The sequence below is a fragment of the Erythranthe guttata genome, chromosome 12 (genome assembly GCF_056151865.1).
Source record: "Erythranthe guttata isolate IM_541 chromosome 12, IM_541, whole genome shotgun sequence".
NCBI lineage: Eukaryota > Viridiplantae > Streptophyta > Magnoliopsida > Lamiales > Phrymaceae > Erythranthe > Erythranthe guttata.
This window is the reverse complement of record NC_142544.1, coordinates 20,418,617-20,445,454: the sequence shown is the minus strand read 5'-3', so window position 1 is coordinate 20,445,454 and position 26,838 is coordinate 20,418,617. Positions and strand designations below refer to the sequence as shown.

General features: G+C 34.8%; 7 protein-coding genes, 1 non-coding gene and 1 pseudogene across 11 annotated transcripts; 4 read left to right on the top strand and 5 right to left on the bottom strand.

Moving 5' to 3' along the window:
* The first annotated feature begins 157 nt into the window (after positions 1-157).
* LOC105969934 (17.8 kDa class I heat shock protein) lies at positions 158-825 on the top strand. Its single transcript, XM_012994704.2, has one exon. The coding sequence runs from the start codon at positions 186-188 to the stop codon at positions 618-620; it is 435 nt and encodes a 144-aa protein (XP_012850158.2). The 5' UTR covers positions 158-185; the 3' UTR covers positions 621-825.
* Positions 826-1,133: 308 nt separating this feature from the next.
* Positions 1,134-2,031, top strand: LOC105969981 (copper transporter 6 pseudogene; annotated as a pseudogene). Its single transcript, XR_016034937.1, has one exon. The product of XR_016034937.1 is annotated as a copper transporter 6 pseudogene (transcript).
* Positions 2,032-3,607: 1,576 nt separating this feature from the next.
* LOC105970184 (hypothetical protein) lies at positions 3,608-5,851 on the bottom strand. Of its 2 annotated transcripts, none has more exons than XM_012994986.2 (4): positions 5,182-5,851; positions 4,757-5,089; positions 4,382-4,658; positions 3,608-4,218 (listed from the first exon to the last, which is right to left on the bottom strand). In XM_012994986.2, exons 1-4 carry the CDS (start codon positions 5,452-5,454, stop codon positions 4,112-4,114), a joined length of 990 nt encoding a protein of 329 aa, XP_012850440.2. In that variant the 5' UTR covers positions 5,455-5,851; the 3' UTR covers positions 3,608-4,111. The 2 variants fall into 2 exon arrangements, with proteins under 2 accessions (XP_012850440.2, XP_088682768.1); XM_088826642.1 differs by having other exon boundaries at positions 3,608-4,203; positions 5,182-5,837.
* A 3,858-nt stretch (positions 5,852-9,709) lies between these two features.
* Positions 9,710-10,613, bottom strand: LOC105970139 (glutathione S-transferase U8). The gene is made up of 2 exons (XM_012994938.2): positions 10,203-10,613; positions 9,710-10,103 (listed from the first exon to the last, which is right to left on the bottom strand). The coding sequence occupies exons 1-2, from the start codon at positions 10,518-10,520 to the stop codon at positions 9,750-9,752; spliced, it is 672 nt and encodes a 223-aa protein (XP_012850392.2). The 5' UTR covers positions 10,521-10,613; the 3' UTR covers positions 9,710-9,749.
* Positions 10,614-10,928: 315 nt separating this feature from the next.
* LOC105969932 (glutathione S-transferase U8) lies at positions 10,929-12,065 on the bottom strand. Its single transcript, XM_088826932.1, has 3 exons — positions 11,614-12,065; positions 11,135-11,502; positions 10,929-11,100 (listed from the first exon to the last, which is right to left on the bottom strand). Exons 1-2 carry the CDS (start codon positions 11,929-11,931, stop codon positions 11,149-11,151), a joined length of 672 nt encoding a protein of 223 aa, XP_088683058.1. The 5' UTR covers positions 11,932-12,065; the 3' UTR covers positions 10,929-11,100; positions 11,135-11,148.
* A 646-nt stretch (positions 12,066-12,711) lies between these two features.
* LOC148766714 (putative glutathione S-transferase) lies at positions 12,712-13,673 on the bottom strand. Its single transcript, XM_088826926.1, has 2 exons — positions 13,263-13,673; positions 12,712-13,172 (listed from the first exon to the last, which is right to left on the bottom strand). Exons 1-2 carry the CDS (start codon positions 13,575-13,577, stop codon positions 12,807-12,809), a joined length of 681 nt encoding a protein of 226 aa, XP_088683052.1. The 5' UTR covers positions 13,578-13,673; the 3' UTR covers positions 12,712-12,806.
* A 1,398-nt stretch (positions 13,674-15,071) lies between these two features.
* On the top strand, positions 15,072-18,224 carry LOC105970200 (rop guanine nucleotide exchange factor 7). Its single transcript, XM_088826579.1, has 7 exons — positions 15,072-16,078; positions 16,173-16,289; positions 16,394-16,548; positions 16,675-16,749; positions 16,834-17,124; positions 17,201-17,560; positions 17,661-18,224. Exons 1-7 carry the CDS (start codon positions 15,823-15,825, stop codon positions 18,060-18,062), a joined length of 1,656 nt encoding a protein of 551 aa, XP_088682705.1. The 5' UTR covers positions 15,072-15,822; the 3' UTR covers positions 18,063-18,224.
* Positions 18,225-18,359: 135 nt separating this feature from the next.
* On the top strand, positions 18,360-18,431 carry TRNAD-GUC (transfer RNA aspartic acid (anticodon GUC)). Its single transcript has one exon. It is a non-coding gene; the product is annotated as a tRNA-Asp (tRNA).
* A 555-nt stretch (positions 18,432-18,986) lies between these two features.
* On the bottom strand, positions 18,987-20,463 carry LOC105969984 (uncharacterized). Of its 2 annotated transcripts, none has more exons than XM_012994757.2 (5): positions 19,940-20,463; positions 19,732-19,837; positions 19,514-19,659; positions 19,368-19,428; positions 18,987-19,244 (listed from the first exon to the last, which is right to left on the bottom strand). In XM_012994757.2, exons 1-5 carry the CDS (start codon positions 20,051-20,053, stop codon positions 19,228-19,230), a joined length of 444 nt encoding a protein of 147 aa, XP_012850211.2. In that variant the 5' UTR covers positions 20,054-20,463; the 3' UTR covers positions 18,987-19,227. The 2 variants fall into 2 exon arrangements, with proteins under 2 accessions (XP_012850211.2, XP_088683066.1); XM_088826940.1 differs by having other exon boundaries at positions 19,070-19,244; positions 19,759-19,837; positions 19,940-20,141.
* Positions 20,464-26,838: the final 6,375 nt, after the last annotated feature.

Sequence of the window (26,838 nt, the reverse complement as noted above, 5' to 3'; positions counted from 1 at the left end):
TGATAACGAGCATATATTCTCTATGAAACTTTTTGATAAAGTTGATTCCTTCTCCTTTTCAGGATTCGATCTCCATATAAAAGTGTTAGCACCACACACAACTTTAAGACAACCATTTCACAGATTAGTAATAGTTTCTCTGTAGTTAATAACCTAACTTGCCTAATAAATTCTGCAATTTAGACATGCAAGTTTGGGAAGAAATGTCACTGATGCCTATCTTCAGAAATAACCCGAAAACCAAATTTTATGATCCCTTCAGCATGGATATGTGGGACTTGAATAAAAATATAATTACATCTCCATTAATTGGTGGAGTCCACAGGGTTGAGTGGGAGGAAACTCTGGAGGCACATGTGCTCCGATCTGAATTTCCTGGGTTTCGAAAAGATGAAGTAAAAGTGACTGTGGAAGATGGTAAAGTTCTGAAAATCAGGGGTAAGAAGGAAGTGGAGAAAGAAGAGAAATATGAAAACTGGCACCATTTTGAGCGCAGAGAGGAGAAGTTCTTGAGGGCATTTCCATTGCCTGAGAATTGCAGACATGATCGTATCAGTTCGTCGTGGGACAACGGTGTTCTTACTGTCACACTTCCTAAGAGAATATCTTATAAGTACTGAAGGGTTAAATATATGATTCTTTCTTGGGAGTAATTAATTAAGAGAACATGCAGTATATTGTATATATATATAGATAATTGTTATATAAATGTAGTAGAGGATTCAGTGGTGTGTACTAGAAAATAAATGACATCATGTTGTTGAATATCTCAAGTCCGATAACTACAAACGCTTAAAGGCTCGAAGAGAGAGTCCAACAGTTCATGGTAAAAAGGGATTTAAATCGGTGCATATTAGATGCCAAATCGACTAAACCATCAAAAATAGTATCGCTCTTGTTAACACGTGGCGAATTACAGTCACGCACGTGTGTAATATGTGTGAATTTATACATGTTTATGATAAAATATAACTTGGATAAAGTTAGAGAGTTATCGAGTCATAAAGGTTAAGTTAGATGATGACATCAAAATCAAATCCCAAGTTCACTTAGGAAATATCAGCTGGTCCCATATGTACTTGTAACAATGTCATTACACTAACAGTAATTAATAGGACAATGATTAGAAAAAACCGAGAAATTGCCAGCTTCTACTGTTTTCTTGTTATCCATTTTCCACTATATACCGTGGCCATTAACGCCTATAATTCTTCTCTCTTTATAAAGTTTTGCTATCGAAACTGATACTTCTCCGCATTTCTTTATTCTCTTTTTGCTTCTTCTACATATATATATATTCATTTCTTCACCCCAAAAAAAAAAAATAATAAAAAGATTTTTTTTTTTTTACAATGATGCTTATGCCAATGCCTTCAGCTACCTACAAAAACGAAAGCGTTATGTTGAACATGGGGGATGAGATGATGACAATGCAGATGAGCTTCTTCTGGGGCAAAGATGTGGTGGTTCTGTTTGACAGGTGGCCTGGAAACGGCCACCTGGTAATGTACATATTAGCCCTGGCGTTGGTGTTTTTCCTGGCTGTGGCTGCTGAACTTCTGTCAGTGTCTCCCAATTTGAAGCCGAGGGGTCTAAGCCCCTTGGCCGGTGGTGGAATTCACGCCGCCGTTTATGGTGTTCGTATGGTTTTAGCTTACTTAATCATGCTCTCTGTTATGTCTTTCAACGTCGGAATCTTTCTGGTGGCGGTGGTCGGCCATGCTGCCGGCTGTTTCATTGTTAAGTACAGAGCACTCAGTACCGTCGCTCGAGCTGTCGATCCTGAATCATAATTAGGTTTTCTTGCTCCATTATAATTTAATTTCTGGTATTCTTTTTTTTCGTGTTGCTTAATTTGTAGAAACAATTTCCATTGGAATTTACCAAATAAGTGTGGTGTCCGCCGGCCACATGGCGGGGACGACACCGTAGCTGCCTTGTAACATGCATGGTGGCGCCGGCATCAGATATTTTTTTGTTCTAAGAATATCTATGTCATTTTCATGGACAAGAGAATTTTTTATCCAGTAATAAGAATCGGATATCAGATGACAAATGGACCGTAGTAATTGAAAGATGGAATTTTCTAGTGGGGCTAAGAACAAATAAATAATATGGAATTTTGGAATTTCAAATATTTCATTTTTCTTTTAAATTATTCGTGGGAAAATAAGGCTACCAGCTAGTTTTATGGTCTTGTATTATAACGTAGCTGAAATATTTGTAGCCCAATAAATGAGGTATAGCCCTGAAAAGATCTAGTGGCCCATACTATATAGGGATATGATAGTTAGCTGGGCCGTAAATAAAATAAAATCCATGCCCATTTTCATAAATATCAGCTACACCCGGTGAATTAATTTCAAATTACCGTGATTTAATTTCCAAAAAAGAAAAAAAAAAAAAAAAAAGGAAATGATGATAATTAAAAGTAGGTAATTATATTATTGGTGGCTCGAGGGAACAACTGTCTAAATAGAAGATAGAATTTCCGAGTGATGAGTTGGTAACCAACCATGGAATTTATGAGTGTTATTATTTATTTGCTGTTGTAATTTGTATAGGGTTTGGTAATATGAATAACCCCAAAACAGCTGGAAAGCAACACCCTAAACGACACTTGTTTCTTCGATTAACGTATTCCGAAACTTATAATCCTTCAATTAAAATGTTGTGTAAATTCCTAGGCCATACTTTCACATGTTTTCTTATTTGTCGTGTGGTTTTTTAATTTGGTGATCGGCCAATCAAGAATTTGACTGAATTTTCTCTATATGTAAGTGTGATGTGGCGGTACAAATGGAATTTGATTGCACAACATGCCAATCATGCAAATTCAACGCTTCAATTGATCTTTTCTTTTTATATAATTCTCTTTTCATAGTAACTGATAATAGATATATATATAGTTAACTAATGGGTTGATATTTAAAAGAAAGTTGATTGGCAGGGCGGCACGATGTATAAGGAAAACAATGTGTAGATGTGAATTCTCATTTCTCACCGAACAGAGGCGCATGATAGAATGCACCCTTAGTCAACCTGCCATTTTATATACAATCATACAAATAAGCAGAGATTTTCATAATATATACACACCCAAAAAGTTATGTCCGCCTCATTTATTTCCCAGAATTAGGTTTCATTCTTAAAAATATGCAATAAATGCGGTTGGAGAGCATGGGCAAGAAACTCATGAATGAATTTCATATATCAAATATATTTAATATGAAATATATTTTAAAAAGAAATCAAATAATTAAAACTCAATGGTATAGCTCAAGTGTTTAAATCCATATAAAACCCCACTGTCCAGCTCATTAGAATACAGAATCGACACATTTTTCAGAAAACCCATGTTCCAACCTTTTTCTTTTTATGTTAATAACAGAGTATTATTTTCAAATTAATCGAAATTAATACGACAGCAGTAAAAGGGCAAAAAGGTAACTTAAATGATAATGAGTAGGCGACAGCAAAGGCATGCCAAAATTGTTGCTTCACCCCATGCTTTGACCATAATTACATTTGAGGCCACAATATAATATAATGTTTAAATTATACAAATATATAATAAAACGGAAAGCAATTAAAGGCAAATCATCACTAAAAAAAAATATGGAGATTTTCATATATCTATTAACTGCTGGAGTACAAAGAGACAATCACTTCATACAACTAATAAAAAGAAATAATAAATCTAATTATAGAAAACAGTGCTGGAATTTCAAGCCAAAACAATATTCCAAATCACTGATTTACCTAAAACAAATCCTTCCTTATAAAAATTAAATTCCCCTTAAAACTTATTTCATAATTCATTATTCCAATTCCGAATTGGAATTGGAATAAAGCACCTATAGTATTGTCCCTTTTGACCACCAAATGGCAATTTTATTACCCATCATCCTACCCCAAACAACCTGTTCCTTTTCTTCTAAGCAAAACATTATTATTTTTCATCATCATCTACTTAATTACTACTACCACCAATCAACCTCTCGCAAAACAAATCACTACCAACTATAATAATAATAAAATCCACTAAACACACTTTACTGTCTTCATCTCCTTCTAATCACCAAAATTACCAGCAAATCTCTGTAGAGCATTAGTAAGTCCACTCCTGAGGAAGACTAAATTCTTGCTTCATTACTGGGTGTGGTCTAATATTTCTGTGGACTACTTTCTCTGGTAGTAATGCTGCTGAACAACCAGCTGTAAATTAAAAATATTGAAATAACTTAGTATTTTTTCAAAACGAAAAAAGGACAAGTAAAATGAAAATAAGAAGAGAATTCTGATATCAGAAACAAAATAAGATTTGCAGCAGTACTAACTGGAAGGAAGGAGATAATCAATTAATTAATTAATTAATTACCTGTTTTTTTGGGTGTATCGGTGGGGTTTGAACAAAATCTTCTAGGCATGAAAACACCGGTTCCTACTCGTTCTTTTTTCAACACATTTTCTCCTAGAAAAACTGCCCTCATACCAGAAGAACCTTGTTGGTGATGTGATTGTTGCAGAGTAGGCCACGCCGCCGGTGATAAACTTTGACATTTTTGCCCTCCGCCATTCCTCCTGTTTTGTAGCTGGTAGTCCACAATCCCCTGCTCCCAGTTGTTCATCATCTGATATTGCTTCATCTGCCGAAACTGTAACAAACTCAGGTAAGAATTTGTCGCCGTGCGCATAAGAAAACAGAGAAAAAAAATCTCACACAAAAATGACAAGGTTTGAAAGGGAATTATACCTTTGCTGCTTGCAACTGCTCATAGGTAAATCGGGCTTGTTTTTGGGGTTGATTATGGTAAAAACCCGAAGCCAGATTCGGATTCGGCTGCGGTAGGGTGACAGGGCTGCGTTTGGGAGGCGGTGCGAAGAAATTTCCGGAGTAAAACGCCGCCATTTCTTCAATCAATTGCAGCCTCGCAACCTCGCCTGCAGCGGCGTAAAGCAACTCCAACTGGATGGCGTCGTTAGCATCCGGAGGAGAAGAAACACCGGAAACAGAGATCGGGCTACCTCTCGAACCGGGTTTGTAGCCGCACAGAGTTGATTTGGGAGAACTTGAAAGCTTCAAACCCTACCAAAATAAATTAATTAATTAAGCCCCAATCGATTTTGATAAATGTAAAATAAATGTAAATAATAATAGAAAGGACGCATTAATAATACCTTTGCTGTGTACTCAGGGTCCTGCAGAGTTGAGTTAGAAACCTTCTGGCTTAACTCGGTGACGAAATCAGATTCGTCGCTCTCTGTGCCAGTGACTGACTCAACTGGTGAACTCAGATCCGAGTCAAAACCGAAAGAGTTTCCAAATCCAAACGGAAAATCATTGATTCCCCTGGTTTTCAGAGAGTCGATTTTGAAGTCGGTTAGCAGGTCATCGTCGGTGAGTAACTCCGACGGCAACAGAAACTCCAAATCATCCAAATCCTGCGCCATAACAACAGACTGAAGATGCAGATACCGAGCCAAACTTAGATATATATATATATAGGCCTGTATTACGAAAAGTAAATGGAGGATTATGGTGAGTTTGCTGCTTCCTGAAGGTTTAATTATAGCCACCACTTCTTAAATGGTGGAAAGGTCCCAGCACAGAGTGACTGTGTGTGTGTGTGTGTGTGAGAGAGAGAGAGAGGGGCAGTTTTTAGAGAGGGAAAATGGGAGAGGTGAGAAGTGGTTTTTATAATGTGAAAAAATAGAGAATCGCTATTGACGCTTTGAGCGGGAAGTGGGAATATGGAACCCTAGGGAGGCGGCCAAGGTAGAAGAAGGGCATGGGCGAGTAGTATCACGCGCGGCGGCAGAAAGTTTGAAAATTTTGGAAAAAAAGAATGCTACAGTTGGAAAGAGTTGCGGCCAGCAAATAAGGGGGTGGAGAGTGGTGGGGCCGTTGTCTGACACACCTCACTCGGTTCGCATGTGAGACAGCTGTGGGGCCACTCTAAATTCACTTCAGCATTTTATCTTTTTCATTTAATTTAATTTCTTAAGTATTTAATTAGTTTTTTTATTTCCTTGAATTAAGGGAGTCAATTGTCAATTTACAATTCCAATCTGAATAATTTGGATTATGCAAAAGTGGTATAGCGTGGTGACAACGTGTTGGCGCCTCTCTTGTTTGTTGAGAGGTGGTGGAAGACAAACAGACAAATTTCACTCCCACGTGCCAATAGTGCTTACCATCTAAGTATTGTCTTCATAAATTAAAAAAATATAATATTAAAATAAGTGTACTTAAAAATATAAATTTAATGATAAAAAAATATTAAAAATTATGTTAATTGAATAATGAAAGACATACTTCCTTCATTTCTTTTTCATCCGGAAATTGTGTAAGAAACTGATCAAATCAAAAGGAAAAAAAGAAAAGATAAATTAGTTTAAGGAATAAAGAACCTTAATCTGATCCTTAATGTTGGAGATTGGTCGGGGGAGTGGGCCGATTGTGGATGAGTGGATACTAGTCTGCTGGGCAATGTGTGTGAGTGTGTTTTTTTGGGTGTGTTCTTTTTTTTCTTTTTTTTTATTTTTTTTTTATTTTTTTTTATTTTACACCGTCAGTGTGTGTGATGGGTACGCTTTCAGTTAAAGAGCGTGACCAAATCTACCTGCACAAGATATTTACGTTTGGTGCTGGGTCATATCCTACGTGCTTTTTAAAATTATTTTTCCTTCCTACTGTTAATTTTATACCTTTTTTTATTTTTATAAATAATTTGGTGATTTAAATGTGTGGCGTTCATAAATTATTTGTATTAACATTTTAGGATTACTAACGCATAGTTTACTATATTACATCATACGATTAACAATAATTGTAACCCAAGAAAGCATATGCATTATGCATGTGATATATGACGTGTCCTTCTAAAATGAATGATTGTATAAGTTAATTCGTCCGGTATTTTTAGTGTAAAAGGGTGGAATTAATCACCCATTTCTGATCATACCGCACATGCCAATGGCTGACAATTGAAGATTAAAGGAATTTTTATTTTTCTTTTTTTTAATTTGTTTATCTAATTTTAGTTGAACCAAACACATGAAACATCTCAACTATGTTTGGCAAATTTAGTCAATTTTAATTAATTCTAGTCAAATGGAATCCGCCACTTCTCTTTATCGTTTTCCCATGTTTTTAGGAATAATACACTCGCATGCTTTGCTTGTTAAATTAATTCTTTCATATTTTTTTTTCTCGTTTCTTTTTTAATACTTGTTAATTAAATATTAAATACGCAAAATATGATTTTTGTTTAATTGTTTTGCTTCCTTCATCTAGTGAAATTAAATAAAATAATGCATTTAATTCGAGGATGACGTGACAAAAGTGGAGAAACTGCAGATCCGGCAGCTCAACTGTCTACCTATCTTTGGTGAAACCGCTTTTCCGTCTGTTTAACGGCCGTCGTTTTCTCATGCTTTCATTTACGGCCAGTCGTTTTCACTGCCGGCGTCAGACGGCGCTACTTTTCCCGCCTTTTTCTCGTGGACGCGAACTTCCCGTATTAATTGGATTGAACTTTCTTTTACCGGTGTACAATATTTGGGCCTGGACTTTTTAGCCTTGCCTGATTTTCTTCATATCAATTAACTACACCTGTGTTGGGCTCATGCTAAAAATTACATTATATGTACAGAAATACAGAAATCCTTCTTTTTTATCAAAACCTGTTAATATATTTACATGGATGAGCTATAATAATTACACACATATATATATATATATATATATATATATATATATATATATATATATATATATATATATATATATAAGTTTTGATAGACCCACTAGTCGCGCCCAAAAAATAATATCAACAAGTCCATAGAGACACATAAATTAAGCCCAAATCGACTAAAATAATAATACAAGCACAAGTTGGTTAAGGCTCCAACTGGCCATGATCTAAACAGTTAACCCCAAATCGGCCCAAGTTAAGTGACTTAGGTCCATGAAAATGTATATATCCATACAAATACCCGAAAACCTCATAATCAAAAATACGCAATTCATAACTCCCGAGCACTCTCTTGAATTCTCTGAATTCTTTAATTATACAAATCTGACTTGAGCATAGGAGGGCTTTCGAGAGACAAATCCCGATGCCCTAACGACTTTTTGTGACGCAAGTATTGCCCATGATAGCGATGAAAAAGTACGAGGGAAGAATTGCAAAATGTGACGTAGAATAGTACAACGTCAAGTTGAAATTTAAATATGTTGAAGCGTAAAAATATGTTTAATCGAACAATTTATCTCGAATGATTAATCGAAGTTAGTTGATTTGAGAATTTTCTTTTCCAGCTATATCTGTTTCGGATGTCAAACTTTTGAGTCACAGATAGATAGATACTCACGCCATTAATTTCTCTAACTTTATTTGATGATTTGGTTTGCTGTTGTAGGGAAATATATATTGATGACATAATAGTGCCATTATCTTTGTTAATTAAAATTAATTAAAACAAGGGGTCCATTTTAATTTAGTAGCAAATATCGTAGATTGACAGAATCAGAGTAATCAAGATGTTTGGTGGTAAAGTAAAGGTGGGATTAATCGTTAACACGCGATCAAGATCACTATTAGTGACGTGACAGCATAATATTAAGCTCCAAATTAAACCAACTGTCGTATTTTTCAAATTATTAATGATAAAGAATCTTCAATTATTTAAAATCTACATCATTATTTGATGTGATCACTCAGTGATCACTTTAGCTTTCCTAACAAACAAGTATGATTTTGTAGGGACCCTTGCCAAATAAAGATTCACTGCTTGCTAAATTAACTTTGTTGAAACATTGTAATAAGGTAATTGAATTCGTCCACTAATGTCCAATAAAATAATACAACTTTCAAATTAAATCCAACGTTCGTCAATTTGTCCCGAAATTTTCAGGGAGAAATATTATATTCATTTTAAAAATAATATTTTCTACTAATTCAACAACTAAACAAACAATGTTGTTAGTTTAATGTTAAAGATAAATGGATTCCGAACAGATAACACAACTAATTCAGATTGGAAAGGCTTAGATGAGAATAAGTAACAATTTAACATGATTGATTATATTAATTAATGAGTTGAACTTGGTCACGAATTCATGCATGTTTCATAAATTGAAACAACTCTTCATCGTTTAATTAATTGGATTGACCGGAATGTATATTGTACACGGGTGGTGATGGTTGCACCTCCCACATCGGGGATATACCATATAATATATAGGTTGTATTTATTTACTCCGTCCCACGTTATGTTGTAATATGAGTTTTTGTAATAGAAATGCACATGGAGTTTATCCATTATGTTAAGACTTAGATCCAGATCTCTTTTTTGTTCAATGTACCAAATAATATAAGCTTGTGTGTGTTTTATATTTTAATATTCCATATATCTTTAATCCCTGATAATTGTTTCGGCCTGGGTGTTCCTCTTAATTTTGGGCCACATTTCATTTATGTTATTACATACACATTTATGCATGTAACTTCAACTAGGCCTGGCCTATATTTGACAACTCATCCTAATTTGGTCCACTACAAATTGTAATTTTGGCCCAACTACTCGATCCATTTACATTACTCAATTTCATGAATTGTTTTTTTTTGTTTTTTTTTTTTTAGATAATAAATAATAAAAGTAACAGACAGACAAAATCAAGAACCAAATATGTGGGAGGAAATAAGAAAAACATAGTTTTATTACTGAATGATGTTACGAAGCTAAGCTGATGAAGTGTAAGAATTGGTCAAACCCTTGAAAATCAGAACCAATTCATGCTTGGGAGGTAGGTTTTCCTTGACGAAGCTGCAATTACAGAACTCATCGCCCCAATTAAACAAATTGGGATACTTTTCTCTGGTAAAGAAATCCAGACCAAGTAGCTGCTCAAGAATTTCAGACCAATAAGCCATGAAATGTGCAACAATATCAACAAGTCCAAGGTTGTCTCCCCCAAATAATTTCTTGCCCTTAATCTCATTCTCCAGCAGCTTCAGCGATTCAGTAGCTTCTTCAATCCCCTTCTCTCTCTCCTCTCCCTCACCCCAACAAGCTTTCCACATTTGAGGTGCGAACTGCAAATATTGAAAATAGTTTGAATTCATAAATTAACAAATATATCCCTTTTCATTAATTATTAGAAGAAGAAAAACAATGTGTTGTAGAATACACACCTTATCATCGAGGAATTTAGCCCAGAAACGAGCTTTGGATCTCTGATAAGGATCTTTGGGCAGAATGGGTGGGCCCTGCAGCTGCCACGTGTCGTCGATGTATTCGAGAATGATCAATGACTCGGCTATGGGTTTGCCGTTGTGTAGGAGAACCGGCACTTTCTTGTGAACCGGGTTGTAAGTGAGAAGCAGAGGAGATTTGTTATTGAGATCTTCTTCAATGTATTCATATTTTATGCCTTTTAATTTGAGGGCGATTTCTACTCTTCTGGTTGATGGGCTGCCCCATGCACCAAACAATTTCACTTCCTCCGCCATCAATAATTAATAATAATAATAATGAGATGAACGTTCGATCTTATATAGATGGTGAATTAACAAGTCGATACATTATCTAATTGGTGATGAAAATTAGTAGTAGGTAGGTGGATAAGTTTACACTGACTTCGAAATAAGTTTGACAATTACATTTATGCAGAGCTGACGGAGGGGATGATCTCATTGCCTTTATTTGACTTGAGTCAAACATTTTAGGATAAATAAATATATTTAAAAGAAAATAATATACATTTGACTTTAGGTTTCAAATTAGAAAATCGGACATTAAATTTAGATGTAATTAAATCAAAATTTAAATAAGTTCTATAAAATGAAAATAATAGAACATTAAAAATTTCAATCCAAATGGAACTATGTTAATAGTCTTTGGCTCTTTGCAAATGAATAACCATAAAAAGATTTATTTCAATCACACACTCCAAATTATATTTAAAAGTACGACATATTATATTGATAAAAAGAAAATATAAAGTACATCGAGTTTTGCATATATAATAACGAAACAAAAGGCAGACAACCGAATTTATTACCAATCACTAAATTGACTGCACCAAACGAGGCACTACTTAATTATCAAAAAAAAAAAAAACGAGGCACTACTAGTCTACTACACTGTTGAAGTATAAGCTTTGGTCAAACCGTTGAAAATATGGACCATTTTACCCTTGTCCGGTAGATTTTCCTTGACAAAACTGCAACTACAGAAGTCATCGGCCCATTTACTCAGATTCGGATACTTTTCTTCGGTCAAGAACTGAAGCCCAGATAGTTCTGCCAGAATCCCACACCAGTAGGCAAGGAAATTAGCAGAAAAGTCAACAAGTCCAACGTTGTCACCCCCAAAGAATTTCTTCCCCTTTATTTCATTTTCAAGAAATTCAAGCGCTTTATTTGCTTCTTCCATCGCCTTCTCTCTCTCCTCTCCTTCACTCCAACAAGCCTTCCATACTTGAGGCATGCACTGCAAATTTAATTAATCAGTTAATTATATAATTATAATCACAAGATATAATAATTAACTAACTAACTATAGAAAATAATGTAATTAATTGGAATATATATATATATTAACCTTATCATCGACGAACTTAGCCCAGAAACGAGCATGGGCTCTTTGGTAGGGATCTTTGGGGAGAATGGGTGGGCCCTGCTGCCACGTGTCTTCGATGTATTCGAGGATGATTAGTGACTCGGCAATGGGTTTGCCGTTGTGTAAGAGAACCGGCACTTTCTTGTGAACCGGCCGGTTGTGGTTGAGGAGCAAAGGGGACTTGTTCTTGAGATCTTGTTCAATGTATTCGTATTCCACACCTTTGAATTTGAGTGCCATTTCTACCCTCTTGCTAAATGGGCTGGCCCAAGATCCCAACACTTGAACTTCTTCCGCCATTGATTAATTACTTCTTGTGGTGGTGTAATAATTTGGATTGGTTTTGGAGGTGGTGTTCTTATAGGTGAAGCTAACTTGTTCACTAAGACAGACAGTGGGAATAAAATAGATTATTCTAGTATATATGTACTTTTGTAATGATAAACAAATAATTTTAGGGATACATTTTTATGCAAATTAAAGGTGACGTAAGGGATGATCTCAGCGGCCTTACTTACAGACTGGGGGCAAAGGCAAACACCTACGAAGCCGGAGGGAAATCAATATTATTACTGGTCAATTCGGCTTGTTTGACCTGTTTTAATATGTAAGTCCATAATTTAACCCCACCTTGACCTATGGATTAGTGGCCCATTCTTGCATGGGTGGGTCAAATCTGGAACCAAATTTCAGCTGTAATGTAACATTATTTTAAATTTAAGATTTCAAAAAATTTGATACGTTTTTAATTTTTTTAGTTTTTGATTTTTCTGCCTACACAATTAAACTTATAATATTAATATTATTAATTCATTTTAATGCAGGGCGAACATTTGATTTTTTTTATTTCCGGCTGACTCGGATCAGAAAATTCCAATTTTGGAACGATTTTCAATTTTTGATTTTGCTGATTTTGCTTTGAACGGATCTTAAAATAACGTTTATATTTGCAAAAGAAATTTAATCGGAGAGTGCTAATTTTGATCTAATCAATATGTTTTCCACTCGATTTTCTCATGCCTGGATGACTGGACATCACTCAGCAAAATTAATTGGTGCCAGTTAGTCCATAAATCAAGATTTTAAAAAGAAAGGAAATGGAATTTATTAATCAATTCATACAACATAGTAACCTCTTACACCAAATCAATCAGGCACTACTATATAACCATAGTCTATTTCGTTGATTTAGATGAGGTGGAAGCTTGGATCAAAGCTTTGTAATGGTGGATCAATTTCTGGTTAGGAGGTTGATTTTCCTTAACAAAGCTGCAGTTACAGTACTCATCTGCCCATTTACACAGATTGGGAAACTTGTCTTTTCTCAAGAACTGGACTCCCATCAACTCTGCAATAATTCCATTCCGACAAGCGATGACGTCAGCAGCAATGTCAACAAGCCCAATGCTGTCGTCACCTCCAAAGAATCTCTTCCCCTTAATTTCATTTTCCAGAAATTCCAGCGCATCATTTGCTTCTTCCATAGCCTTCTCTCCCTCCTCCCCTTTCTGCCAACAAGCTTTCCACATTGCAGGTATGCACTGTAATAATAAATATACATACATATATTTTTCATTTGCACAAAAATCAAAAAAAAAAAAAAACAAAAAAAAAAAAACGTATTATTTGACCTTATCATCGACGAACTTAGCCCAGAAACGAGCTTTGGATCTTAGATAAGGATCTCTGGGCAGAATGGGTGGGCCCTGCTGCTGCCACGTGTCGTCGATGTATTCGAGAATGATCAACGATTCAGAAATGGGTTTGCCGTTGTGTAACAGAACCGGTACTTTTTTGTGAACCGGGTTGTAATTTAGAAGCAGAGGGGATTTGTTCTTGAGATCTTCTTCTATGTATTCATATTTCACACCTTTCAATTTGAGGGCTAATTCAACTCTCTTGCTGAATGGGCTGTCCCAAACTCCAAACAATTTCACTTCTGCCATTATGTAATTAATGATAATACAATTCTTGCCCTCTGTGATTTTATTTTGTTTTTAGAGGTCTTCTTATACAGTGAAGCTAATTAACTTGTTCACCAATTAATAAATAAATGAACATTTTCTTCTGATTAATGTCAACTAAAATATTTTATTCAAGTAGTTTACCAACTATGATGATATGAGTTGACATTTAGGTTCAAATTATTACAGATTTTAAATCCATGATAATAAATTAAATTAATCAGCTTATTTGAATAAATTTTATTTTAAAGTCAAATTGAATTGTTCAATAATTGAATATTATTTGAAATTGTTCTTCCCAAAAAAAAATTAAATATAAAAGATTTAGAAACAAGAAATGGATATTACTGGTCGATTCGGCCCATTTGAATATGATCTGTAGCCTGAGCTGGTGGTCCATAATATTAATGGCCCTTTCCTGATAGCCCATTTTAATATGTACATAACAAATGAGAATAAAAAGTTTAATTGAATCATGGACTTTTTAAAATGAAGAAACATGAAATGGGTTTTGAAATAAAGAAAATGAAAATTAATTTACATATTTTTGAAAGTAAAAATTATTGAAATGGTTACTGAGATATACATTATACAGTGATGAAAACGATGTTGTGTAAAATCATTTTCTTTAGTTTTGTTTGATTGTTAGAAGAAAATAGTAAATTAAAAATGACAATAAATTGTTTAACTTTTTGTAATTATAATGTATGTAGCAGGGACACGGAAAACGGCGATATGAGGGAATTGGAACACGGACAAGGGAAAACGGCATGTCCCAAAATTAGGGATACGGCAGATGTTACCGAGTGTCGGACACGAAACGTGGTCGAAACGCGCAAACGTTACGAAATTGAAGTTTCCGTGCTACGTATCTTATAAGTTATAACAGAAAAAACTAAATTGGAACTCAATTAATACCCTAATTTCTCTAAAATGGCACAATCTTGAAGCAATTGAAGCAACCTCCATTCTTTTACCGTTATTCTTAGTTTGAACTTTGCTTTGCCAAAAAAAAAAAAAAAAAGAGGAAAAAAAAAATACCAGCATGAGAAGCTCTAATTAATAAAACACCCTTTAGAGCATGAGTCTTTATTGTAAAGTCCTCCAAGTGTGTTCAAATTTGAAACAAGCAACGGTCTTGAAAGCAAAGGTTTACTTTCCCTCTGATATCTGTTCAAATTCACAACTGACCAAACCTTGCAAAAGTTGTTGGTAGAGGGTGTTAGAACAACCGGCACTAACACTAAAGATGCCATGCCACTAATTGTTAACAACAAAGATTTAATTAATCTTACAAGCAAAGTTTCAAAATGCAAATACAAGTGTAAGAAAATGTGAAAGATCATATAATTAGTAAGTAATTAGTGTAGAGTAATTTTCATGTGGGGGAAAATTGGCTGGATGGATGACACGTCATCGTCAATTGGACCTGATCAGGGTGTTAAAAATGGCCTGGGGACTGAATAGCCAGCCAGTGAACATGATTTTTGTCATTTATTTAGTACTCTATTGATATTTGATACATTTGTCTCACCTTCCTGCTGTTTTTTTTTTCTTTTTTTGGCATCAATATCCAAAATATCTTTTCTGTTAAATCACTTGTTAATGACCCTACCTACAAAATCTTTGCCTCCTACTAATAATTTACTCCCTTGTACAAGATTACGGAAGTTGCAATTGTCCATTTTATATATAAACAAAACATAAATTTACATTTATACCCTTTTGCTATTGTCATGTCATTGATGAACCTCTCACTCTGCCTCTTCTTGTTCTCCTCTGTAAATCTCTTGCATTTCATCTCTCTCTCTCTCTCTCTCTCTCACACACACACACACACACACACACACACACACACACACTCACCTGTATCAGGAAATTGAAAAGGGTACTTCGCCTCCTACTTTGTTTTATTTTCTAATTTTAACTTTTACCCCCAAGAACCAAACATGGTTGAAACTTGAAGGTGAAGTTGTAAACTTGGTGTGTGGATAGAGATGTCACAAACCAATAGAAAAATGAGGTCACTGTGCATATAACCAACACCCAACCCCCCCCCCCCCCCCCCCCCCCCCCCTCCCCCCTCTCTCCCTTATTACAGTAGTGAGTTACTCCCCAGAAATTTCAAATCCCTCTTCTGCATTCTCATGTTGATGGTGGTTATTTCAACTCAAATTAAATAATCTTAGGTCTATTCTTCTTCACCCAGATATTTAGAGGCTAAAAAATGGAGTCTTTGGTAAATGGCGATGACGTAGTGGCACAGGAAAATAAAGGGTCTTGTCAGAATGAGTGTAAAGATGGAATCTTGGAGGATTTTAATGGAGATAAAAGTGGAGAAAGCAGTTCAAATTCTGTTTTTTTGTCTTCCGAGGTTAATTTGAGCGATGAAAATAGTAGTTCCGAGGACTCTGCTTCAACCCCTTCAATGGTTTGGCCAATGCACAATGGCAAATTAGAGAAATTAGGTTCATCTCTCTCAGGTGCTGATTATTGATTTTGTGTGTGTGTGTGTGTGTGTGATCTTTATGTTAAACCAACTGATTAGTCTAATTGTATGGATTAATGTGAGTGTAGAATCTGAGATGATGAAGGAAAGATTTTCGAAATTGCTGCTCGGTGAGGACATGTCTGGTTACGGCAATGGTGTTTGCAATGCTCTCGCTATTTCCAATGCTATTACTAATCTTTGTGGTAATAATTCATTTTTGTTAGCTCTACTTTAGTTGTTCTTTAGTTTGCTTAACTTGACAATGTTTCGTTGTTTGACGTGCCGTTTTTTATTTTTATTGTGTTAGCCACACTTTTTGGACAAATTTGGAGATTAGAGCCTCTACAGCTCGAAAAGAAAGTAATGTGGCGAAGAGAAATGGAATGGCTTCTCTGTGTTAGTGATCACATTGTCGAATTTATACCCTCTTGCCAGACATTCCCGGATGGAACCAAACTTGAGGTAAAACTATGATTAGTTTGCAATCTATGTCGATCAATTTAAGACAAACAACAATACTTCCTAAATTACCCTTGTTGGCATGAAATCGAGCATCATAGACTTAATTATCCCGTTTTCTTGATTTAGGTGATGACTTCGAGGCCCCGTTCAGATCTGTACATTAATCTCCCCGCACTCCGTAAATTAGACAATATGCTACTTGTAAGATACCGAACTATTCCTCATCGATTTCTTTATCTTAAGACATGTGATATATTCTAAATGTATTAATCTTCTTAATTACAGGAAATATTGGACAGTTTTGAGAGTTGTGAGTTTTGGTATGTTGACCAAGGAATAGTAGCATCGGAAGCTGGCGGATCTTCCTCCTTCCGGAAACCTCTTCCGAGTCAAGAAGACAAATGGTGGCTCCCAGTTCCTCGTCTTTCGCCAGGTGGCCTCAGCGAAGAATCTAGGAAGATGCTGCAACACAAACGTGATTCCACTAACCAGATCCTTAAAGCTGTAATGGCTATCAACAGCGCCACGTTAGCTGAAATGGATATCCCCGATTCATACTTAGAAGCTCTCCCAAAGGTATGATGTATATATTGAAACACTAATGCGATAAGAAATTATTAATTAATACGGACCGAATTTTTTTGGCCTGCAGAATGGAAAAACGAGCTTGGGGGATCTTATACATCGATACATTAATAACTCGGAACAATTTTCTCCGGAATGTTTGCTTGACTGCCTCGATTTGTCGTCTGATAATCATGCTCTAGAGATTGCAAACAGAGTGGAGGCCTCCATTTACATATGGAGACGAAAACTGATCCCGAAACAAACAACAAATAGGTCCAATAATTCAAAGTCATCATGGGAAATGGTTAAGGATTTTGTGAGTGATTCAGACAAAAGGGTACAGCTGGCGGCGGACAGAGCTGAAACCCTTCTGCTTTGCTTGAAGCAACGGTTTCCTGGTCTTCCTCAGACCACCTTAGACACGAGCAAAATCCAACATAACAAGGTTTATTTTTCTTTTTTGTTATTTCTTTTTTTTTTTTTTATAAATTACACACTTCACTAGTCTAACGTATATCAATATTCTTGATTTTCTTAATTCTTAGGATGTGGGAAAATCAATATTGGAGAGTTACTCGAGAGTACTTGAGAGCCTGGCGTTCAATATAGTGGCACGTATAGACGACCTTCTCTATGTGGATGACTTATCAAAACATTCGGATCAACTCGTGTCAATTTCGAAGGTTGGAATAATTAATGCACAAAAAAGCATTGGAATTGCACTGCCAATCTCGACTACTACTCCATACAAGACGGCCTTTTCGAGTCCATACAATATTGAAAGATCACCGTATATAGAGAGCAGCAAACATTCCCTTCATGGATTTGGTCTGAACAGGAATTTAGTGAGGAGTTCGGATGATTCATTTTCAAGTACAGTTAAAGAAATATCGGGATCTCCATCGGTGGAATCTTCCTGCGGTTTGGAAGAGGCTATTGGCCCATGAATGCATGAGTTAGTTGAGGATGAGTGAACAGAATGCATTGGGAATTTGTTTCTGTATTTTTTTTCTTTTCCCATGTATATGTTGAAAGAGTATTTTTAAGGTGATTTCATGCATATGAACTGAGCCTATTTTAACACCAATACAAGTTCAGCTTTTAGATGAGAGCGAGAGCACCGGTTTTTTTGATCAATTAATTTTTATTAATTTGCAGAAAAATATTCAAGTAATAATGATGCATTTATATATATTTAGACATTCTTTCATGATGTTTCATAGTTCGAGAATTACAAACAATAAGTCGTTGTAGTATAGTGGTAAGTATTCCCGCCTGTCACGCGGGTGACCCGGGTTCGATCCCCGGCAACGGCGTTTATTTTTTTTGTAATATTTTATACACTCTATTATACTGTTGGTATTGTTAATTCGATGATTTTTTTTTTTTGGTAGACAGAACAGAAACTACATACAAAAACGTACAAAATCTGCCCCAAAACATACATTTATTTCTAGATTCTGGTCTACCATGCAAGAAGACAACCACAATTGTTGACTGAATATAAATTTAAGTTAATTATTCTGCAGTATATATAATATATCAGGGAAGATATTGTTTGTTTAGTCTCATACATCGAAATTATGTATAGCCTATATCCCAGACAACAAAGACTATGTTATCCACAGAAAAATAATCTGAAGAAATACAAAATACTAAATATAGTCCCCAGAAACTGGTGATTGACAATAAGCAGCAGCCAAATCCATTCTCATAAACAACAACAAATACTCTGTAGTCCGTTTCATCAATGAAGATTTACGTACAATAAACTTTTGACTTGTATACTATGTATATATTTGTAATATTGGATATCCCTGCATGTGGTGTAAAACATGTGATAACTATGAAAGACAGTAGTCAAATTAAAATTTAAAAGGTTGAAGAGAACATATATATTAATAGACAATTAGACATACATGAAGCAAAATGTTACATATATATTCAACAGTCGAAAAGCACGAAATCACTAGTTATACTTATACATATAATTACAGAGGCAAAGGTGACTAGAGCCATCTTTATCTAGCTACAACTGCAGCCTTGCATGCATATCTTCTTCATATATATATATGCTTCATGCACAGTATATATATACATATGCTTCAGTACTCAGTAGTAAAGAGATCCTGCACGCACAAGAGAAAACAAAAATATGAAACAATTGTAAGATTAATTGTTTATTATAAGCTACTGGAATATTAGAAAAAAAAAATTATAAATTAAAAAACAGTTGAACAAACAAAGATTACCCTGCCACCAGTTGCCCCTGGACGCACTGGCTGAGTCATCTTCTCCCACATCTTTACAGAACTAATATATTCATACAGCAAAGCAAATAATTAAAGTTTAATTAAAAGCCAAATTAATAATTAAATTGTGATTTAGGGTAACTAACAGTGGTTAATCCAGCATTAAGCTTGGGTTGAGAATAGACATCTTGACCACCATAGTATATTGATGAGCTGTACTGATAATCTTCATATGAACTACTAATCTTCTTTTCGTCCTTGTTTCCTCTGCTCCACTTTTGTTTTTCTCCACCTGAAAACAACATCATCATTATTTACTGATTTACCCCTCACACCCACCTCAAATTACACACAGTTAACATACCTGAAACACTGGATTTGGCATTAACACCAGTAGGTTGCCTTGATGCAGAGTCATTCTTTTTCTCAGTTTCCGACAGATGCAATATTGATACCCCTCCTCCCGAGACCTAATATACCAACACAACAATCTTAAATCACACACAGTCACACACACAGACGTATTACAATAATAAAGTTCAACGTGCTCTGAAAAGATAAAAAGTAGGTACCCTAGGAGGAGGTGGCGCAAAAATTGAATCAAAAATTCCAGCAGACGGAGCAGAACCCTTTGCCCCGAAAAGATCTGAGGTAAATGAAGACCCCGATTCTTTCCCTCCTTCCATTCTCTCTCTCTCTCTCTCTCTCTCTCTCTCTCTCTCTCTCTCTCTCTCTCTCTCTCTCTCTGTCTGTCTGTGTAAGAGTCTATTGGTAAAATCTTGATGAATATTAAGGACGACAGTTTGGGGTTTAAATAGAACCCTTTGAATACAGCCAACGCCAATAAAATATAACAACCGATAGATAATCCACTGACATAAGCAAGAAGAAAAAAATGTAATCAAACAAAATATATATAGAGAAATAATAAAAGGAAAAGCAGAGCAAGAGACGTGATTGATTTATGAAATATGATTATATACTTAAATAAATAAATAAAAAGGAGCAAAAGAAAAAAGAGAAGCCCAAGACGAAATTATCTCCAAGTTTTGCATGTCTCTTTATTCTCTTTCATTTTTCTTTTTTTTTTTTAGATTTCCGTTTGACGGTCTGTTACTTTGTTTACTGTTCCGTTAACTTCTTTTTTTTTATTTTTCTTATTTTTGCTAATTAAATCCGAGTTGGAGGTGCCACGTTGAAGAACCGATCTTCGATATGGGACCAGGATTTCAATTGCCGACCTCTTACCGCCACGAATACTTTATGGATAATTACCATCTCTACCCTTTTCCTACTTCTGTCGCTTTCCTTGTTGGAAGTTGGAACCCTAATTCTGACCCTTTTCTTTTTTTAATAATTCTTTTTACCATCTTAAAATCATATGTATACAATGGGCCTTACTGCCTTGGAATTTGCCAAGTCCGATGAATCTTGAACCGCTTACTTACATCGGTTCAATGAATCTAGTTTTGTTTCGTAATCGTCTAGTCATACACTTGCCAAATTAAGTAAACAAAAATCGGCACTTTTATTACAAAATTTGTCATTTTTTTCTTATTATGGTATCCATTAATCAATTATCTCCTTGTCTTAATATGGATGATTAATGATAAGATGGTTAAGCTTTACAATAATGAAAACGAACATGCCAACTAACTACACATCAAACACAATATAGATGTAGTGATCATATATATATATGCTCAGTGGCGGATCCAGGATTTTTGCCAAGGGGGTGCTAAATTGTAGAATAAAAAAATTAAATATCACTTTATAAAAATAGTGGACCAAAAATTTACAATTTAAAAATTTTAGGTGAATTGTGTAAATATTTAAAAAGAAAAAGGGTGAAAAATGTAAAGATTTGAAAAAATATCAGTTTTTTACAGGCTGGGGGTTCGAACCCGGGACCAAATAACAAATGAAGGAACATCTTTACCAACTCAACAAACTGCTTTTCTTGTCAACTTATGTATAACGGTATTATTTGTTTAAAATCAAGGGTGTGCAACTGCACACCCTAGACCATAGCTAGGTCCGCCACTGTATATGCTATTATACATGATTTTGAGAAATATTAGGGGGCCATGGCCCCTTTTGGCCATATACTGGCTCCGTCATTAGCCGCGCATACTCTCTATATACTTTGGGTGATTTATAACCCTTGATTTGCACATAATCGCATACTACATCGATAATTAAAAAGCACCGGTGTATAAGACTTGACATAAGCATTATCTAAACTCCCATATATATAATTGTCCTTTGTTATTCCACGTGGAGTGTGTGTGCATGTGTGTGTGGGGTCATATCCTATGATGAATTATGATGATCCTATCCCAATTCGGTGAACCCAACCACCGGTGATCTATAAAATTGACCTATATATTCACCATTTATTAATATTATTTTATCACAACAAAGTGAACCTTATATTCATTGTCTAGCTTATCCGCAGTGCTTCACTTTTTCTTCTTTTTGTGCTACAAATGATGAAAAAAATAATGTCTTTTATCTATTTTGTGGGTACGATGCAATAATGTCACCAAAGCATTTAATTTCCTTTTAGAATATATTAATGTAGTTAGAATATAATCCTTCATATAGAATTAAGTTAGTCAAATTGTATTATGTCTATCGGGTGAACATAAAATTAAGTTAGTATGAGTATGATACTTTTTATTAATTAAATAATAAATAAATTAAAAAAATATATAAAGAAAAACTCAAATACATTTGATACGTTAATAATTATGTAGAGATTGTTTCTGTATTTTTTTTTTTAATTTTGAATTAGGGAAGTCCAGAAATAAATAGCTAATTTTCTTTTAGAGAATTTTGTGATGGGCTGAGGAGAAAGGCCTTCTGATTGGGCCATGAGTCGAGAACTTCACCTCAAACAATGGACTCTAAATTATTCTCCAGTATCGAATATGCCCATTCGTGAATTATTTTTAATAATTAACAGGTTTTCTACTAACAAGAAATTTCAAACTTAACTTGGACACTAATAATAACATCATCGTTGATGAAAATTAATTTTGTACATATACCAAAAAAACCGAAAAAACATGTACTTTTGTCTATAATCTATATCAAAATTATGCACAAATTGCAGGTGAGTTTGATGAAGTAACATTTTTGCTTGCATCAGAAGAATAAGTAGGGGAGGCAGGCTCTGCATTTTTCCTACCAGTGGCGCGTATGTAACAGAAAACAGTCACCAGAAAAGTTGTGGCTAAACCACCAAGAATCACCCCTCCGCCGGCGATTGACTCATCCACGCCATGGTGGTTGTGGTGGTTGATTTTGAGCATCTGTTCTTCTTGTGCTGCAGCTGCAGAAGGCCCATTTCCCTCCCCTGAAACGTCGGCGTTTTGCACTGCTTGAGGCGCTTCGGCAGTGCTCAGCCTTGTTAGAGTAGTAATAAAATTATTTCCAAGTTTTCTTGAAATTATTGTGTTTTTTTCTTCATTATCAGCCGCCTCTGGAGCTAATTGCATAAAACCCCCCGTGTAATTTCGAATTGTCAAAAAAGTCCTCGTGTTAAAAATATTAGCAAGGACCCCCCTATGTTTTGTTTTACGAAGCACACCGCTCCTTAATTCGAAATTGATGGTTGACTTGTATGCAATGACTAAAATATCCCTAATAGTTTTTAGTGATATTTCAATTTTAAACAATAAAAAGAAAAAAAAAAAAAAGAAATATCACACAAATAAGCAAACCTGCATCTTCTCTCCGACAATGGTGTGCGGCGATTTTTTTGGTTTCTTTCGGATAGAAAGAAAAAAGTGCAGCAAAGCTGTTTTTGGTGGACGGGAATTGTGGATTCAGAAACTATAGTAGTGGTGGTGGCATTCAACGGCAGCGGCGGCAGTGTGGTGGATCCGGAGAGTCGGCTTCGAGTTTGGGTGGAGTAGCTGTGGAGTGACGGCGAATATTCTTCGAGTTTGACATTCTTCTTCTTCTTCTTCCTCAGTATACGACTCAAGATTCACAAATTGGAAAAAATGCTATGGAAATCGGAAGAAAATGCTTTGAAGAATGTTTGCATTTTTTTTGGGTTTTGGCACGGATGTGCCGAAAAAGCTTGAGACGCCATTTTTCTTCCCTTTTGTTTTCTTGGATTTGGAATATGAATGAACATCATGCTCAGATTGGGTTTGGTTGATGGGTTTTGCAGGAAAAATCATGGTGAAAAAGGGGAGTGTTGTTCTTGAGGTTGGAGAAGAGGGCTTATTTGAATATATAAAGGACTCAATTGAAAATCTTAAAAACTTCATTTCGGTGCTTATAAAATTTATGGGGGCATTTTGGTATTTTCGTGTTAAAAAAACGAACCCCCACTCGCATTCATGGCAAGTGAAGCACACGGTCAGCTCTCAGGGACCTTATTGCCTTTGATTATTTTTCGTAGGGGGGTATTTGCTAATTGTTTTAACACAAGGTCTTTTTCAGCAATTCGAGATTACACAGGGGTGGTTTTTGCAAAACTGCTATAGTTAAGTTGGCGTTTACAAAGAGGAAGAAGATCAACACAAGAATGTATTTAGCCATCTTTAGGGGTAGTACTGTTTATATATTATGAGATCAACACAATTGTTTAAAGAGTGCATAAATGGTGATGTCTGTGGGATAGGGGGAAATCAACTACGATTCATGTATATCTATATTATAAATTATAATAAAATATTCGGAAAACAAATGTAATTTTAATTTAATTAAGGGGTCAATAGATTATTGATTTGTGCACGAGTCTCACAAATATAGAAACTCGAGTCACCACCGTCAAACAGCTGTGGTTATTATTAATTAACACATTTCGTTTGTTAATCTCGATACAAATTCAATTATTTTGTTCTAATTAATTTCATATATTACTTAATTAATTTAAAAGTTGCTGATCAAGACTCAGGTGTATCAAATTCGCTTATTTGAAGATTTAGAATTATACTATAGAGTATAGACATATAACATATATTTTATGCTGTACAATGTACATACTACGGTATTAAACACAAATTTTGCAACAAAAATAAAAATAAAAATTTAAGATTGATTTAATGTGAGTGAGCATACAACCACTGACATATATAATTAGCTCTACTAAAATAAAGAGAATCATTGGAAAATTATTATGTTCCGTTGTGTATTACATTCAATCATACAAAACTATTAAAAATTGTAAATGCAAGAATCAAACAAGAATCCAGCACAATCTTTGTATTTCTACACCTACAGTGGGAACCGGGTATATAGAAATCAGACAACGAAACACCATTTCTGTTTATCTAGAGACAAACCAAATGAGAATCTACAATCGTTTCATCTGCTCTACTACACAAATGTCGACCAGCATTCTGTTATATATATATGTCCAATTAATTAATATTCGATCCGAATCTGCGTACGACCATAAATAATTGTCAAAATGAACGATAAAATCCCATTGCATCCAAACAACCACAAACAGCGAGAGTGGAATAGCATGGCCAGGAAATAGCACAATGTCTTAAGACTTGGGCCGAAATGTGTAATGAATCAAAATATACATTTTATTTATAACATTTTTTTTACGATTTATTGTGATCAGCATGCAATTAATTATTAAATTATAAAACAAGGAAATAAAAATAAATATTAAAGAAGTTACAGTTAAAATTGCAGAGACTAACAAACATAATTGAACTCCAAAAATGATCAATGAGTCGATCACTGCCTTGAAAATCAAAGACGTGGCGAAATTTGGGGTTATTATTAATGAGGAAATGACGGTTGGCAATAAGTTGATTAATATAATTAGAAGAAGCATTATATATGCCATCTCATCGGAAACAAAAAAATAATTACTCCATTTAATTTAATAAGGACGTAAATAACTCACTGTCTGTTAGCTGTACTGTATCTAAGAAATCTCATGACATAATACTAAATTAATTTCAATATAATTAATGCATAATAATGTTTGCGGTCATGTTTCGGGGAAGCTCTCATGAATATTATGCATTGATTGAAACAAGTAGCTTACTGTCAGTTGCACGTGTGGTGAGAATGCTATGACGTAATATATGGGGCCCACGTTAGAAAAAGACTGCCAGACAGCCTGTATAACCAGAAAACGCGAGGCCCATATATATGGATCGTCATAGAGCAAAACAAAGCCCAAATCCAACACCCATTTAACCCGATATACCAAATGACCAAACCGGGTCGAGTCCATAATAAGATCATATGTATAGTATAGTGAAAGAGTTCAATTCTACTTCCCCAGTGGATAAAAACAAGAATAGATATAATATAATGGTATTTCTTTCTTTCTTTGGTGCGTCAAAGAATTATTATTTCTTCTGCCCCTCCACTAGGTGGTGGTGGTGGTGGTGGTGGTGGGTGGAGTGGTGAAAATTTTGCAGGTAAATTTATTGAATACTCCATTAGTCTGAACGAATGATGGACAACAAGAATTAGTGATTTTTTTTTTCCTTCCCAGTATATACTACTGCTATCATGTAATATTGTTGAGGGATCTGATAAATGTCGTTCAAGCTTTAATAATACCGTTTCGACTTTAAACGTGATTTTGATCATTTTTCCGAAAAATAGAATCTGTAGTATTCTGAGTTAGTTTTCTAATTCAACTTGAATCACTAAAATTGAGTGTCAGACGAGAAAGATATACATGAATCAATGGATATCGCCAACAACTTTGATGGATTAAGGTATTTCAAATACAAAATGTGACTCATTCATGCATAATTTTATCACACAACATCCAATCTAGCGGATTTAAGTTGGATTAGAAAGCTAACCCAAAGGACTACAGTTTCCGTGTTTCGAATTTTGCCAAAATCAAAATAAAAATATTTTAAAATTAGATTCGAAGTCAAAACGATATTAGTAAAATTAAAACGACATTTAACAAGTGGCACTGCACTAGTTTTATATCCACCCGCAATATAATACTATATGATAAATTATAGTGTGGACTCACTGTAATAATAACAAAGAAAAATGTAAGCCCAATTCTTAATGGGCATGGCCCATTTAGAAGAGTCACCATCCCACGAATGTTGGTCTCTCTCATTATTGTTGGAGCACCACTGCTTTTGATTCTTTCTTTCTTTTATATAATTTATCTAATTAAATTGACTTCATCACACGTAGCATTATATTATATTATATTATATTATTCATCATAAATTTTAAATAAACACAAGTACATATATATCCTTTTCAAAATGAAACAAGATTTGTAAGATTTAACCTACATTATATCATCGAATCTATTCGTAGCTAGTTAGCACTCATGTCTGTCTCTCCTCCTGCACCATTAATTCATCAGAAAGTGAAGATTCAGTATTTTATTTAATTTATTTATTTCCCATAACTACAGTACTAGGTTTTTAATATTTATTTATTTATCTTTTTGAGAAAAGGTTCTTATAAATTAAAGCCACTTTATTTGCTTCAC

What these genes read in the sequence shown, in the direction of transcription:
- LOC148766714 (XM_088826926.1), bottom strand. Translation starts at nt 13,577, where the DNA reads ATGGCAGAAGTGAAATTGTTTGGAGTTTGGGACAGCCCATTCAGCAAG. An exon ending in CTAAGTTCGTCGATGATAAG is followed by an intron (nt 13,173 to 13,262) that starts GTCAAATAATAC and finishes TTATTATTACAG; the next exon opens with TGCATACCTGCAATGTGGAA.
- LOC105969932 (XM_088826932.1), bottom strand. Translation starts at nt 11,931, where the DNA reads ATGGCGGAAGAAGTTCAAGTGTTGGGATCTTGGGCCAGCCCATTTAGC. An exon ending in CTAAGTTCGTCGATGATAAG is followed by an intron (nt 11,503 to 11,613) that starts GTTAATATATAT and finishes TTAAATTTGCAG; the next exon opens with TGCATGCCTCAAGTATGGAA.
- LOC105969984 (XM_012994757.2), bottom strand. Translation starts at nt 20,053, where the DNA reads ATGGAAGGAGGGAAAGAATCGGGGTCTTCATTTACCTCAGATCTTTTC. An exon ending in TTGCGCCACCTCCTCCTAGG is followed by an intron (nt 19,838 to 19,939) that starts GTACCTACTTTT and finishes TTGGTATATTAG; the next exon opens with GTCTCGGGAGGAGGGGTATC. An exon ending in TTAATGCTGGATTAACCACT is followed by an intron (nt 19,429 to 19,513) that starts GTTAGTTACCCT and finishes TGAATATATTAG; the next exon opens with TTCTGTAAAGATGTGGGAGA.
- LOC105970184 (XM_012994986.2), bottom strand. Translation starts at nt 5,454, where the DNA reads ATGGCGCAGGATTTGGATGATTTGGAGTTTCTGTTGCCGTCGGAGTTA. An exon ending in ACCCTGAGTACACAGCAAAG is followed by an intron (nt 5,090 to 5,181) that starts GTATTATTAATG and finishes TTATTTTGGTAG; the next exon opens with GGTTTGAAGCTTTCAAGTTC. An exon ending in AGCAGTTGCAAGCAGCAAAG is followed by an intron (nt 4,659 to 4,756) that starts GTATAATTCCCT and finishes AGTTTGTTACAG; the next exon opens with TTTCGGCAGATGAAGCAATA.
- LOC105970200 (XM_088826579.1), top strand. Translation starts at nt 15,823, where the DNA reads ATGGAGTCTTTGGTAAATGGCGATGACGTAGTGGCACAGGAAAATAAA. An exon ending in ATTAGGTTCATCTCTCTCAG is followed by an intron (nt 16,079 to 16,172) that starts GTGCTGATTATT and finishes ATGTGAGTGTAG; the next exon opens with AATCTGAGATGATGAAGGAA. An exon ending in ACTTAGAAGCTCTCCCAAAG is followed by an intron (nt 17,125 to 17,200) that starts GTATGATGTATA and finishes TTTGGCCTGCAG; the next exon opens with AATGGAAAAACGAGCTTGGG.
- LOC105969934 (XM_012994704.2), top strand. Translation starts at nt 186, where the DNA reads ATGCAAGTTTGGGAAGAAATGTCACTGATGCCTATCTTCAGAAATAAC.
- LOC105970139 (XM_012994938.2), bottom strand. Translation starts at nt 10,520, where the DNA reads ATGGCGGAGGAAGTGAAATTGTTTGGTGCATGGGGCAGCCCATCAACC. An exon ending in CTAAATTCCTCGATGATAAG is followed by an intron (nt 10,104 to 10,202) that starts GTGTGTATTCTA and finishes CAATATTTGCAG; the next exon opens with TTCGCACCTCAAATGTGGAA.